This window comes from Perna viridis, chromosome 13, assembly GCF_037379345.1.
Source record: "Perna viridis isolate PV_CMFRI_1.1 ecotype Kerala chromosome 13, ASM3737934v1, whole genome shotgun sequence".
In the NCBI taxonomy this organism is placed as follows: domain Eukaryota; kingdom Metazoa; phylum Mollusca; class Bivalvia; order Mytilida; family Mytilidae; genus Perna; species Perna viridis.
In genome coordinates, this window is record NC_142457.1 from 20,269,343 (window position 1) to 20,284,816 (window position 15,474).

The 15,474-nt window shown below is 33.5% G+C and overlaps 1 protein-coding gene across 5 annotated transcripts in view; it reads right to left on the reverse strand.

Moving 5' to 3' along the window:
• LOC148599879 (voltage-gated delayed rectifier potassium channel KCNH8-like) overlaps positions 1 to 15,474 on the reverse strand; it is an 80,897-nt gene that overhangs the window by 22,342 nt on the left and 43,081 nt on the right. For all 5 annotated transcript variants that reach the window (XM_088557654.1, XM_088557655.1, XM_088557653.1 and 2 more), the window contains 4 exons: positions 13,407 to 13,637; positions 4,550 to 4,702; positions 2,652 to 2,806; positions 1,526 to 1,775 (listed from right to left, as the gene is read on the reverse strand). In XM_088557654.1, the coding sequence (XP_088413780.1) occupies positions 1,526 to 1,775; positions 2,652 to 2,806; positions 4,550 to 4,702; positions 13,407 to 13,637 (789 nt within the window). The remainder of the gene's footprint in view (positions 1 to 1,525; positions 1,776 to 2,651; positions 2,807 to 4,549; positions 4,703 to 13,406; positions 13,638 to 15,474) is intronic.

Consider the following 15,474-nt stretch of genomic DNA (forward strand, 5'->3'; position numbering starts at 1 on the left):
ATATGTTTGAAAACAACATCATCTTATCTTTTTTATATTTGAAACGACAACGTTAATGTTTTAATCCATACAAACAAACATTATAATAACAGGTAATAACAGGTATTAATTACAGTTTCAAATGATAATGTTATAATAAAATGTTTACTATGAAAGATTTTATACATAGACATTCGTTTTATTTGTTGGGTAGACATATTGACATGCGTTTATCATGAACAAAGCACAGTCTTATGCTGCGTTTATTTGTAAACAACGAATCCAAATAAAATCTGTTCAACTTCAAAACAAATGTTGGCATTAAATACGATCAATTATTGCCTATTTATGTTGCTGGTATTAATTATTTTACAAATAATACAACAAAAGTCTACGTTTGACATGAATAACCAAAATGCCATATAAACAAACCGATTAGGCTAAAGAGTACAGAAACATTAATCAAATATCAAATATATATATATTGTCTGAAACATATACATGTACATGTAGATTGAATTACGATAAGATATTAATCCTTAAGTCAAGTCATTTAACTGTTTTTTTTTTAAATTTCACTACCTACTTCAACGCAGGTCCTGCCACACCCGTATTTTATGATGGAACTAAATACAAGTAATCTTAACAAACAAAACAACCTTACAGATAAAATATGTTTTGGGATTTTGTTATTTTGTTTTGAAAATAGTTTTAAAGAACCAATATTTGAGCGCAAAATTACTGAATATATACCAATGAGAAAAACTATTCAGGGAAAAAGACAAAAAAGAACTTGAAATTATCCAAAAAAATGTAGAAAGACAAGTAAGTAAATAGACACCCGGGAGCATTGATCAGGTGCACCGGCAGTGTAAACTATGATTCAGTAGATTAAAGAAATACCAGTAAACACATTATATACAAGTCAACATAATGAACGATACAAAGTAAGAAATATAAATATTTTTTATTATTTTTACTCGAAGTTTCGTTAAATAATTTTATTTCGCTAAAAAAGACTGAAATGCATCTATTAATTTAAAAAAATTTTCCAGTACGGATACAAAGCAAATCAGGGGCGTTACATTACTCTCCGGTCTTCGACCTCTCAGTAAGGAGAAGGGGAGGACGCACGCTTGCGTTATTTTTGTCTGATTAGATTAAAGACACTTGACTTGTTTGACTCAAACTGGCTCACAAAATGACTCCGTTAGTAAGTCTTTTACGCATGCACAACCGCACTTTAAATATTGAGGACTTGAGGAATAGCTGTTCATCATAATAAAATAAATATTCGTAAACTTCAAGATACGTCATCTCGCCCTTCGATTCCAGAAATGAAATTCGAAGTTTCTATTTTGATCTGTCCAAATTTGACCCAGAAGCTGTTGGAGACGAAATATTCGATATAATGTCGCCTACAACACATTAAAAAATAATTATATTTCATCTTATTGGAATTGTGTCCTAAAAGACGGCAAAATGTTTTTTAAATAAAAAAATGTATCTTTGTTGATTAGAATATCTACATTAAGCATCATCTTACCAATAATGAATAAAATTTCAACTACAACATCTGAGTATATTGAATCACGTGACTCCTTAGAGTCACCAGATTTGTCTTTGGTTGAGAAAGCTGCGTTATATGGCACCATGATAGCAGTATAAAAGGTACACAATAAAATCAACCAATCCCAGCCGATTTTAAATAGTCCATAGTGAGCAATAACCATCTTCGACTTTTTGACCTCTTGAACTTTGTACTCTGGCATTTGACCTGATATTGATCCTGTGAACTACAAAAGGTAGCACATGATTTAACACACAAGCACTTACCTAATTATACAAAAGCTGAAATATCTTATATGGGTTACTTGGCAATATTAAAGAAACACAATCTGTAAGTATACAGAATTTATTCTTAGTTTTGACCTTTTAGATGTGGAAAAACATGTATGGGTTACCATATAGCTTAATATGCCTGTGATGGTCGGATCGAGATCATTCTTTGTGAACGGTGCACTGCCACGTTGCTAGGGTGGGTAGAAATGAAGACCAAAAATGACACAAAACGTATATATTTTACCCTATTTTGACATCTGCATTTTTGTGGTTTTTATTTCTACCCACCGCATGTTGATATGGGCGAAGTCTCAATCGGTGAGAATAATGTGTAGATTTGTGAGATTTTCATCTGGGAAAGCTTAATACATTTATATACATTAAAATACAAAATAGCGCCTCCACTCTTGTGCAATCGTTACTTCTGTGTCGACAAATTTCGACTCTCGTCAGAATATTTTAAGCCATTTATTGGTTTGGTCTTGCATTCTAATTATACAGGACGTCACTGACTATATAAATACATGTTAAACATTTATACTCATTGATATGTTAATTTTGATGACAGGGTTTGAACACAAACGTTAAAAATCAATGTTTCTAGTAGAATCCGAGTTGCTGAGATATTTTTAATTTAGTTTTCTGTTTGTGTTGTTTGCGTTTGTACGTTTTTGTTTGGTTACAAGTTGTACTTTGTGTATCAATTTATCAGCAATCTAATATCATTTTTGAATAAGAAACTGAAATGGCAGAATTGGTGGTTTCTAAAACTAACTGAAAACCACAGACTGATTTCTCGGCATTACAGACTTACATCATTACATACTTACATTGTTGAGTTTTTGTAGCTTACTCTTTTTCCTGTTCGGTTTTTCGAATTGACCTGAAAGCTGGTATAAAACAGCCCGACTACGTCGCCGGTCGTAATTGTAGTTTGTGGGCATGTCAGATTTGAGAGGTGCAGTTGGGGGATCAAAAATGTCATCTGAAAATGCAATTAAATAAAAGTTGAGATGCGCAAATTATAAGTATGATCTCATACATCTTGACATTTGTCATCTGCGTGTACCTGGAATCGTTTCGAATTCCCTTTGGATTGTACCCTCGTTATGTCTGCTAACCGTCAATAAAATAAAAAATATAAGTCGTAAAGTGGCCCACTCAAGCGTAAATAAGAATAATAACTAATGAACAATAACAACATTCAAAATACAAAAAGGAATTTAGTTCAAATAAAATACAAGCAAAATGTATTAAAACATAGAAAGTGAGGCCAAGATTTTCTGGCTTATAGCCTTCGTCAAAGACAAAATATCAGAAAACACATTCAAAAGACCGGATTCCTTATTAAGTGTTTAAGACTATCGTCACAAGCACTCATTACGTTTGTAATTTATATCAACTTTCCGTTTCTAGCTAGACTGTTGCACTCAGATCGATTGCAAATAGATTAACAAATTTACACCTCTCTACGTAATCTATATTATTCCGCCCATACGGGAGGCGCCACACAGGGAACACATTATAGAATTTGTATTGGGAATAACATTCCCCGCTCATAAAAATATTGTTTTGATTGAAGTATAAACACAATAGTAATGTCTTGACTTCTTCACAAAAAAGGATTAAAAGGATTCGGCACGAAATGGAGTATCTGCACTGCGAAACCACTAGTTACCCTGTTTCTTCGACTCATCATTTTATTCATTTTATGTGAAGAAGTCAAGATGAAATTATTGTTTATATCTATATCAACTTTCCCCTACAGCTAGACCTAGATTCTGTAATTTATATCGAAAACAGTCTCTAACTAGACCTGTTTTCTTTTATTTATTGAATTTACCGTCTTTAGCTAGATCTAGATTCATTTCATTTTATGAACTTACATATACAAGTGTGTGTACCGTCTGTAGCTATACATGCCATTTATATAAACTAACCGTCTTTAACTATACCTACATTCGTTTATATACATATCAGTTTACCATCTCTAGCCAGACATAGTTTCTGTAATTTATTTCAACTCACCGTCTCTTGTAAGACCTAGATTCTTCCATTTATATGAACTAACCGTCCTTAATCTAGAAACTTACCGTCTCTTTCCAGATATAGATTCTTTTTCCCCTACCAACTTACCGTCTCCAGCTAGATATGATATGTAATTTATATCAAATTACCGTCTCTAGCTAGACCTAGATTCTATAATTTATATAAAATTACCGTCTCTAACTAGACCTAGATTCTGTAATTTATATACAATTACCGTCTCTAGCGAGGCCTAGATTCTGTAATTTATATCAAATTACCGTCTCTAGCTAGACCTAGATTCTTTTATTCATATTAACTTACCATCTCTAGCTAGTCATCGATTCTGTAATTTATCAATTTTCCGTGTCTAGCTAGACATAGATTTATGTAATCAATACCGTCCCTGGATAGACATAGAACATATAATTTATATTACCCTACCGTCCCTGGCTAGACATAGATTATATAATTTATATCAGCTTACCGTCTCTAGCTAGACATAAATCCATTTATTTATACAAATTTGCCATCTCTAGCTAAACCTCGATTCTACAATTTATATCAACGTACTATGTCTAGCTAGTCATAGATTCTCTTTATGTTGTATTAGTTCACCGGTAATTGACCCATTTTTATTTTAATCTATTAATCCAACCGTCACAACATCTATGATTATTTTTTTAAAAATATATAAACTTACCGTCACTAGACCCTGATTCCTCTTTGTTGTTATTATCGACCATAGACGGTGTTCTCTCTTTAGTGATATCCTTGTGTGACACCAAAAATAACACAACTTGGCTTTTCTCATTCTTTATGGGAACAATGTCAAGCAGACACCAAAAACCATTCTCTATGTAAAACAACAGATAACAATTAAGAAATATTTAGTATTACCTATGTTATAATAAAAACATTGTTATACATGTAAATATAAGATTCAACCAGTTAACGATACACATGATTAAAATATAAATTTTTACCGGACTTTTTATTGTATGCCTTCAAGAAAGATAGGAAATCTTCTCACGAGATAAAGTAAAGTAAGTCCTGTTTACGAAAGAGTAATCAAGGGAACCAAGGTTATAGCGGTAATCAAAAGAATGCAATCCAGGGACAAAGACCAGACATGGAAAACAGACATACACAACAACGAACACAAAGCAACCAAAATCATACACACAAAGTAACAAAAGAAAATGAGCACATCGACCTCCACTAAAAACTGAGAGCATGGACCATGTGTACCGGTAGGGTAAGCGCCCTCTGCTTTTCTAGAAACACACGAACAAATATGTCTTTAATAACTTTATGTCCAGTATAATAGCGGGACAATGGAACGATCCTTAGGTTTGTTAAATGCTTTTTTCTAAATTAAAAAGTCCTTTTTATTTAAGACTCACTTTATTTAAAAACCTGAATTTTATGACATGGTTCGGCATTTAGCACCTTTTCAAAGTGCATCGTTTAAGACAGAAAATGTATTTTTCAGATCTCGTCGTTTTTGGGTAGGAATTGATATTAAGGGAAGGTGGTATAGTGTGCAATAGTTATATCAATTCAAACTGTGATTTGTTTGTTTAAATACTGATGAAATATAATAATAAGAAGAAATACTGAAAACACTGGAGAAAAATGCAGTGTGTTTATATCGTAATTTACACTCTCTGATCCATTTTCCAGCTTATGATAAAGCATACACCATTACCATTGTTTACATTACAATATATGGAAACGTATCGTCAAATGTAGTTCCTAAATTGTTTTAATTATTGGTGTGAAATGTTAAAGTTGAAATATAATAGAAATGTATTATGGAGAGAGAGGGGGAACCAAGAACACAATTAAACATTTCTTCTATATAAATAATAAATTTCAGTTTAACGATTATCTGGCTACTTCGAAATCCCAGAGAATGAAGAAAAGGCAACGAGGCAGTAATCCCATTTAAATGGAAACAGTGAGTAAAGTTTACTCTCAAACATGAAACTCTACATCAATCAGATTATAAGAATACGTTTTATTTTCATGTCATTGTTTTACTTTTGACTCGAGTCCCGCGGTTTGAACGACCAAAAATTTGCATCGCACATTTGACAGTTCTAACATCGTCGAGAATTTTTCAGATCTTCCCTGTATCAATTTGATCGGATGGAGAAGTGTAGCAAATAGAGTCGTCACATTCTGAGGCGTTTGTATAATATTGATTTGTTGTGACATGCATCATTAATTTGATCCTCTATCCTACATAATAACATCTAAATGAACTGTACCGCACTACCATACATCGTGTACTAAGTTACAGCCCTAGATTAATCCTACGAGGAGGAAGACCCGGCCAGCAAAAGCTATATTTTTATATAGCCTAGCTGGCCGAGTGGTCTAGGGCCCTGGACTTTGTGCAGGCGGCAGTGTTGCCATAGATCTCACAGCGGTACGAGTTCCAGTCCCGCGGAGGGAACGACCAACAATTTGCATCGCAAATTTGACAGTTCTAACATCGTTGGCCGGTCGCACATTTTGAACATTAAGCGCTCTTAGCGATTCGTTGAAAATGTGCTATGTTTTTTTGCTTTTACACGCCAATGAAGCTTCAAAAATGAAACATTCAATTTGTAAGTACATCATTAATTTGATCCTCTATCCTACATAATAACACCTAGATAAACTATCCCGTACTACCATACATCGTGTACTAAGTTACAGCCCTAGATTAATCCTACGAGGAGGAATGACCCGGCCAGCGAAAGCTATATTTTTATATAGCCTAGCTGGCCGAATGGTCTAGGCGCTCAAGTTAGTGCAGGCGGTGTTGCCATAGATTTCACAGCGGTACGAGTTCCAATCCCGCGGATGGAACGACCAAAAATTTGCTTCGCAAATTTGACAGTTCTAACATCGTTGGGAATTTTTCAGACCCTTCTATACGTTTACGTTATCTTCCCTGTATCAATTTGATCCGATGGAGCAGTGTAGCGAATAGAGTCGTCACATTCACGTATATATATATATATATTAAAAGTGCTTTCTTGATTAGTTACGTAGTTTTATTCTTATTATTTTTTTTCATTGTTCTTTTTGTAAACCTCTCAAGATGTTTTACAGAGTGTGGTTTGCAGTCACAGGAGCTTGGAGTGTTCACATGCACTTTAAGTGTTCTAGGTCTGTGACTGGGTGTAACAATAACAAGCACTTGTAGTGAAATAATCAAATGCACTTTAAGTGTTCTATGTCTGTGACTATGTGTAACAATAACACGCACTTGCAGTTTAATAATTACATGCACTTAATGTGTTCTAGGTCTGTAAATATGTGTAACAATTTCATTCACTGGTAGTGTGATAATTACATGCTCTTAAAGTGTTTTATGTCTGTGTTTCCGTGTAACAATAACATGCGCTTGCAATGTTTTACGACAGTGATTATTTGTAACAATTAAATACGCTTGCAGTGTTTTTGAACAGTTACCATGAGTAACAATTATATACGTTTGCAGTGTTTTTGAACAGTTACCATGAGTAACAATTATATACGTTTGCAGTGTTTTTGAACAGTTACCATGAGTAACAATTATATACGTTTTCAGTGTTTTTGAACAGTCACTGTGCGTAGCAATTACATGCGCTTGCAGTGTTTTATGACAGTGACCGTGTGTGACAAGTTCATGCGCTAGAACTGATTGATTTAAAAAAAAACACGGATATACAAATCATTGACAGAATAAAATGTATTAAATCATTGATTATAACTGCCAACAGTTAGCTTTATTGAAATTTATTCAAATGCAAATTTGGAATTATATTAATTGTACGGTAGAAAATCCATTTCGATAAATACATTAACGCTGTGTGTATATTGAACTTATTAAAATGATGCAATGCATTCCTCTGGAGAATTGGCAGGACGTTTCTCTGGAGAATTGGCAGGACGTTTCTCTGGAGAATTGGCAGGACCTTTCTTAGCAATGCATTCCTGTGGAGAATTGGCAGGACGTTTCTTAGCAATGCATTCCTGTGGAGAATTGGCAGATGATGCAATGCATTCCTCTGGAGAATTGGCAGGACGTTTCTCTGGAGAATTGGCAGGACGTTTCTTAGAAATATCGGATGAATGCTGTTGCTTTTAAATCAAATGACGACTGTTCTTCAGTGAAGTAGCACGAATCAAGTGTCCTGTTGCTAGGACGTTATTTTGATAAGTTTTTGTCAGCGATTTGTAAAAAAAACTACTTAGGTATATTAAGTCAGTAAAAATGATGTTCCGAAATATTTAGACTTGGTGTGATACAATATTTCATCTTACTGCAAGTAAGTAATACATTGATGTAAAGGAAAGCATTCTGATAATAAATACAGACATTTTCCGTTGCTATATATATATTAAAAATAGACAGGAAGTGTTTCATTCATGTCCATTGTGTTTAGAATTAAGAATTTTTTCCATAGCATTAAAAATGGTTTTGTAAACAATATTATTTTAAGTTAAAATTCAGGACATAATTAATAATCGAGCAACACTATGCAAATGTCTGATTGCTTCTGTTCTATCCATTTATTACAATAGGCCTTTTAGCCGTTTATCAAGATTGATCGATACATGTCACTAAATAACTCTTCATTTGATAAATTTCTATATTCATGCTATTCGTCTGTCAACTGTTCTGCTTCAGATTGAAATTAATGTCGGTCTTAATGTAAAGCTATGTCTCCAAATCTGGAAGCCATTTTGATGAATACATTCTGTCGTTTTTAATTCTCTATCTACTTCAATGGATTTCCTTATATAGTATGTGTATAAAACGCTGAGACACTTAATGTTGAATTCAACAAACGTATTCAAGACTGCTTCTTTCCTTTTTAATAAACAAAATGTCCAAACTAACTCAATTGTATTTCTGTGTAACGTTTAAGTAAATATGGATGCAACGGATATCAATTTGAAATTCAATATTTATGATGAATATTGTATGTAATTTTATGCTATATTTTAAAGGACTCAAAAAATGCCAGGCTTACGTGAAATCCTACACTGATTCAGTCTGGGTTGGTAAGGATACTGATTCAGCCTGGGTTGTTAAGGAAAATTTGGTTTATCATTGATTACTACACAAGTTTGCTCATTTGATATGCTAAGACATTTTGCTTGTATTCATAATGAAATGGGCCTCACATAACAACATAATGTTTTTTTTTTCAATTGTACGATCTTTAAAATATAAGCTAGCAAATTATAAATTGTCTGTATTCTAGTATACCCTGAACTTTGAGGTCGAAAATATATTATTACTTAATTCAATATTTGCGAAATATTGAGGTAAAAATTGCATTGTTCTTGAAAATTGAAATGTACATTGTGAGAATTGAGGATTGAAAAAGTCATCATATGACTTCATGTTGTTGTACATTATCAATCAGAATCATGTATGCAATGTAATTGTTGTTTTGATTGCAAGTGGAACAAACTGTTTTGTATATTCGACTACATGTATTCTATGATTATGATTCTTTATTTTTTGTAATACCGAATAATTGGTGACTTGTCCGTTCTTTTTTCAATGATTCAGGTTGCATTAAAACTGTGCGAACAATTGTATGTCTATAATATTTCACAATGATAATATATTAAGGACTTGTCAGCAATTTGAATATTGTATTACAATAAAATTTCAAGTTTAAGTATGTCTTATACTGGACGAAGACACTCCGGGTCCTCTTTTGAAGTGCACCATGTCAAAATACTGTAAAGAGGTTTCAAAATCTCCTTGTTACTTTATAGAATCGGGTACTAAAATTATTCAGTTTGAAGAAAAACAAGGGGGGGGGCAGTTATTTAGAATAAATAAAAAAAATTTATATCATAAATACATATGCGAAGATGAATATATTGTACTTACAAATTGAATGTTTCATTTTTGAAGTTTCATTGGCGTGTAAACGCGTTAAAAACGTAGCACATTTTCAACGAATCGCTAAGAGCGCTTAATGTTCAAAATGTGCGACCGGTCAATGTTGTTATATGCCCATGAAATCGGGCAACGCTTTTGTACGCCCAAAGCCAAAGAAATGACTATAATGTCATAAAACTATCATGTATGTTGACCGAAAAAACATCGGTTGTTTATAGTAGAGTTTGATTTTCCCCTTGTATCACTTCTAACACTGACAGTATCTGGATGTTACATGGTACTTAAACCACATTCGTTTTTATTCTTAATCCTGAGTATGTATTCTTATCTTGACAAAGAATCGCATGATGTAGATAAAAAAATTGTATTGGTGCTCTTAGTCAAAACAATAATTTTATAAGAATTCGGTAGGAAGTCTTGCAATGCACCTAAATCTGTTCCATGAACTTTTATTATATTAAATGCTGTGTCGAATAATAATGTATATAACAATAGACATTTTGATACATGCACTTTCATTTCCGTTTTACTTCGTGTTAATAGGTTCATTTCAATAGATAAAAAGAAAGCGCTCTGGGCCTTTTTAAATTGCGTAAGAATTTAAACAATTTGATGAGAATTCTCTCGTGTCTGGTTGCATTTTTGACACAAGAATCTTATTTCCTACGCAGCCGTTGGCATTTGTCTGTTTCTCTAATCTCATTTAAAGGGAATATAAAGCCGAAATAAATTGAATTTTCTTTTGAAATATGTTTTCAAAACAAGTTCTTCGATGGATTAAACCTAATCGGGAACGTATTAAAATAAAGAAACAATCCCGTTTACGCGGTATGTAGAAGTGAGATAAATGGGACAATGTCATTAAATGAAAATATTCACCAGGCTCAGATGGCTGACAGTGAAAAATGTTAATGGATCTCTGATTAGAGTTGTGAAATATATTGCTAATCACAAATATATCTCCCTTTAGCAGGAGTGACTGCAGGATGTTGTGGCAACGTTCTAATTTTGCAAAGTGGCTTGCCGTTATAAGTGCTAACTCATTTTTAAACAAGTACTTGTCACAGAAAGGTGTTTTTGTCACCACAATAGTAAAGATAAAATTATAACTTGACCCAATATAAATGGACAAATCTGTACCTGAATGGTTGCCCACTGCGTAAAATTCACATGATATGTATTCTAACTGGTTTAACATTCAATCGATCAAATCCAAAATTGTAATATAAATTTACAAGAGCGTTGTAAGAAGGAAAAACATTGTCTTGTTTTACTAACCAATAGTCGATACATTGAAAATCGTTACCTTAGTTGTAGGGTTTGTACTACAATGTTGATGTTTTTGAAATGTCATTCTTTTTTTTTTACACTAATGTATTTTCTTGTCGATGTATATCAACAATTGGAATCGAATTCGCATATAGATAATTCAGGGGCATTTATACGTTTGTTTTTTTTCCATCTCTACTTTTTTTTAAACTGTGTTGCTATTTTTCATGCTGTGAAAGTATCAATGATAACATTTTAATAATTTCCATGGTTTTCATTGGTTTGAAAAATCCGACATTTTCAACCAAAAGGGAAATATCACATTCGTTTATCAAATATTTGATTGTATCAAATGACCCCTTTTCTCGAACCATAAAAGTTTGTACCCACGAGAACAAATTCTTTAACAATAATTGTTTTTAAATATTTTGATTATGATCTTTATTGTCCATACCTTTTTATGTTGATATGGAAAACAGACATACACAACAAATGACATGAAGTAACTAAAATCCTACATAAAAATTAACAAAAGTAAATGAGCAACTCGGACTCCACTAAAAACCGGAGCCATGGACCAGGAGCACATGTAGGGTAAGCGTCCTCTGCTTTTCTAGAAACACCCACCGAGTTGCTCATAAAAAGTCAAGTCCAGGGTAGACAAACGAGGAAAGGAAAACAATGACCCGTTGAATAAATCGGTTGTCATGGTGCAGATGGATACAAAATAACGATCCACGAGTTCATGATGACGACCATAAAACTTCTGTAGTGATGACTTCAATCTTGTAGAAACATAACCCTGTTTCAGAAGCCTATTTCTTAGAGTTCTAGCGCGATATAAAAAGTCTGCGTAGTTTTGGCAAGCTTTGGTGCGGTACCCGTGCAGGTCCGGGTGTCAAAGGAATAGGCCTGCGGCGGCGCTAAGCTTGTCGTAAAAGGCGACTAAATAGTGCTCATAACCCTAGCCGGGGGCTAGGGCGCTTTGCCCACAGAGCAACTGGGTTGTGTGCCCCAGGTGGTGGAATGGGGTACCCCTGGCGTGTTACATGCTGGGTTGTCAGGCTATAATACGGAAAACCTGACCACAAACCATAGTGGTGCACCGTGTTGGGAAAGATGCCACGTTCCTCGCACGTTAATAATCCTACTGTGGTATTCTCCTGGAGAAGGAACCATTGGGCTCCGCCACAGGAGGCTAAATTGCCCGACCCTACCCACCTCTCCCTATTTCCAGTGGCAATCAAAATTTCTCGACCCCATTGTCCTTGTGTCCCATCCCATTTTTCATTTCATCATCATTTTAGGTTCATTTTGTCATACACTTCATGTTCATTGCCTGAATATAGCTGCAATATTTCTGCTCGGGCGTTTAAACCCCAACAAACAAACAAAACACAGGTGCGGAATAGATGTTGCCACAGATGAAAGGAAAGTTGACCATTCTGAATGAAAAGTCATTAGGTTTGTCGTAAAGTTTGGTCAATAGTTTTCCTTTACCATCGATTACTAAGTGTAGGTCAAGATATGACACTTACTTTAATTTAATTGATTGATTATTAATGTTTTTTAATCTTGCTGTATTTGCGTTCTATTTCATTTTTTCCAACTCCTAATTCATCAGTAAACTTGCGATACCGCCGTTACAAGAAAGGAAAATGAATTGAAGGAGATATTTATTAAACAAGGAAAAGTTTACAGGAATATAACACGCCAATTTTTAGATCAATCAAACTTTGTACTTCGTTGTATCAATGCAAACTGGCGATAGCTGAAGAAGTTGATGCACATAAATGATTTTTTTTCTCAGATTATAATGTTTTCTCCAAATTTAGTTATCAGTTTAACTGTTAGACAAAACTGGATATGAATCTTCTTACCCATATCTGTGACATGAAATTGTCATTATGATTTTTATGGACTAGTGTAGTATGACCATAGTTATAAGATCGTATTTTTTATTTACAAGCTTAAACTGCGACCTAAGCCGTACCAGCTGCCCTAGTGGTATAAAACCTATTTTGCCAGATTTATTTTGTACTTGACCTGATTATGAATTGGTAATTTTGTTGTTACCCTTATTTAAAATGTTTTGGTGTCTGAAGCATCTAGTATTTATTGAAAATTGAACGTTTGATTTTGGAGGTTTAATTTCTTGTTTAGATTAAACAATGACATGTATTCCCCAAGAATAACAACATAATGTATTCCCCAAGAACCCTTTTTATGAACAGTAATCAGATAGTACAGATAATTCATGTAGATCTTCATTTACATCAATAAATTGTTTCTCTTTATGGCAGGAAGGAAGGAGTTTGATTCTGAGATGAAAAATAAAAACAAAAACATATTCCATTCATCTTGAATATTCCATGGTACTTACTATTTCTCCTATATAAAAATATATCAGTGTTTAGTTCCAATTGTTGTTCCAAGGCGTTGTCAATCTTTTCCTTCTCTTCCTGATTAGATTCACCTCCAAATAAGAATTTGCACGCGCAACTCTTTCCCATGACCTGTGCACGTGTGTATCCTGTGAGTTCACAAAATCCATCTGAACAGTATACAATAGGATAACTTGGAGCTTGGGCATTTCCGAGAACAAAGTTGCTGTCTGAAAGAAATATGACAATATTTATGATCCATGATCAATTATTAACTTTTGGAACTTTATCCGAATCTTAGTACGTAAGGTAAGCTTTTCAATTAAAAATTACCTTGCAATTGCATTTTAAGCGTAAGTATTTATAGGAATCAGGCAAAATGGGAGAAATCTGAAACATACATATCAAAAACCCACCGATCTGACAATACAATATTTTTCTATTTGAAAAATACCATTATCTAATATCTGCATCACTGGCTTTGCTCTGCAATGTTTTAATAGAATGTTAGAAAAATGAGGGTTTTGACAGTTATCTGTCCTTAAAAAATTCATTTTCAGTGCATTTCAATGAAATTACAACTCAATGCTGCAACATGTTAATTGTTCATATTAGCATATGAAATGTAAAGCACTTAATGTAATACATGGATATGTAAGGTAAGCGCATTATAAAAATTAATAATGATAAAAGTGATAATAATAACTATAAATAATCGGAATCGCTTGGACTGAAATGTATCCAGTAACAAAAGATTGAAAGGATAACAACTTTACAATGATGCCTAAAGTCATTCCAACTGTAGACCGGCGAAGGATCTAAATCCGGTGTGGTCAATTTCAATGGCCATTAAATATCTCCTTGTAGAAAATTGTTTTTGTAATATATTTATGAAATAAAACAAAAACATAGTCCCTTAGTTGAACATCAATATGTACGAAGCTCTTAGTCGAAACTTTCTAATTCATTATAAGTAAAACGTTATTTCCGTCCAGATTGTAAACAGTTTGTATTATTATTATCATTTATAAAAGAAATCAAACAATTGATCGCTCTTGTCGTCAAGCTGGCAATGTCAAACTGGGGAACAAAGCAAAGTAAACAGTTCTTTACTATCATTCTGAACATGACATCAATATAGAAAACAGTGGTATACATTTATTTATATCGTTATTCATAAATATTGTAGAAACAATATAAAACCAAAACAAAAATCAACACGGGGTTACAGAATAGAGAAAGAAGATCCCATTAAATTCTTAATTAAAAAGGTGTGCCTGAAGTAAAAATTCGCCTACTAAAAAACTGTCATGTTGATTTCTGCAAATTAAATGTATTATCGCTTTGTTAACGATGAATTGATGCCATCCTTTACAATCCCAACCTTTTGTATAGTAATGATGCTACTATTATAGTTAATTCGGCTGTTAAGACCGTTTCAGTTTTAATTGTAACGTGACAATAGCACACTGAATAATGAATAGCAATTTGCTGGACTTGGACGTAAGGGCGTTGTTCGTATTCCAGTCCGTAAAGTGTGAATATTTTAGCTTTTGTTTTTCGCCAATTTTTGTTTGTTTTTGTGTTTTGTATTTTGTTTGTTTAATTTTAATTAATTATCTATCAAGTTCTTGTAAACTAAAATCAGTCTAAATTGATGCCCGTTCAGTTAGTCAAATCAGCATTAACGCCAGTCTTTCCTTCTTCGACAAGGTAATCTCGAATGTTGACAACAATTGTTTCTTTTGTTTGATCCTAATTCGAGGTGTCCGTCATTTCAACTAACGGGTTGATGCTCCTTAAAACTTTTATGGACTTTTTACTTCCTTAATGCAGTGAATGCTATAAGATTCTATAACATTTCATTAACCTTGAGGTTCAGCTTGCTATAAAACCTGGTTTGACCCACAATTTTCTTCGGAAATATCTGTTCCAATTCAATACCAATTTCGGTGATTTCCAACTCTCTGTTTTTTTAACCTGGTATTGTTATTTGTTATATGGACTTTCCTGTTGACCATTGTATTTTGTGCCTCCCTGTAATGGTCCGTGAAAAGCAAACATATT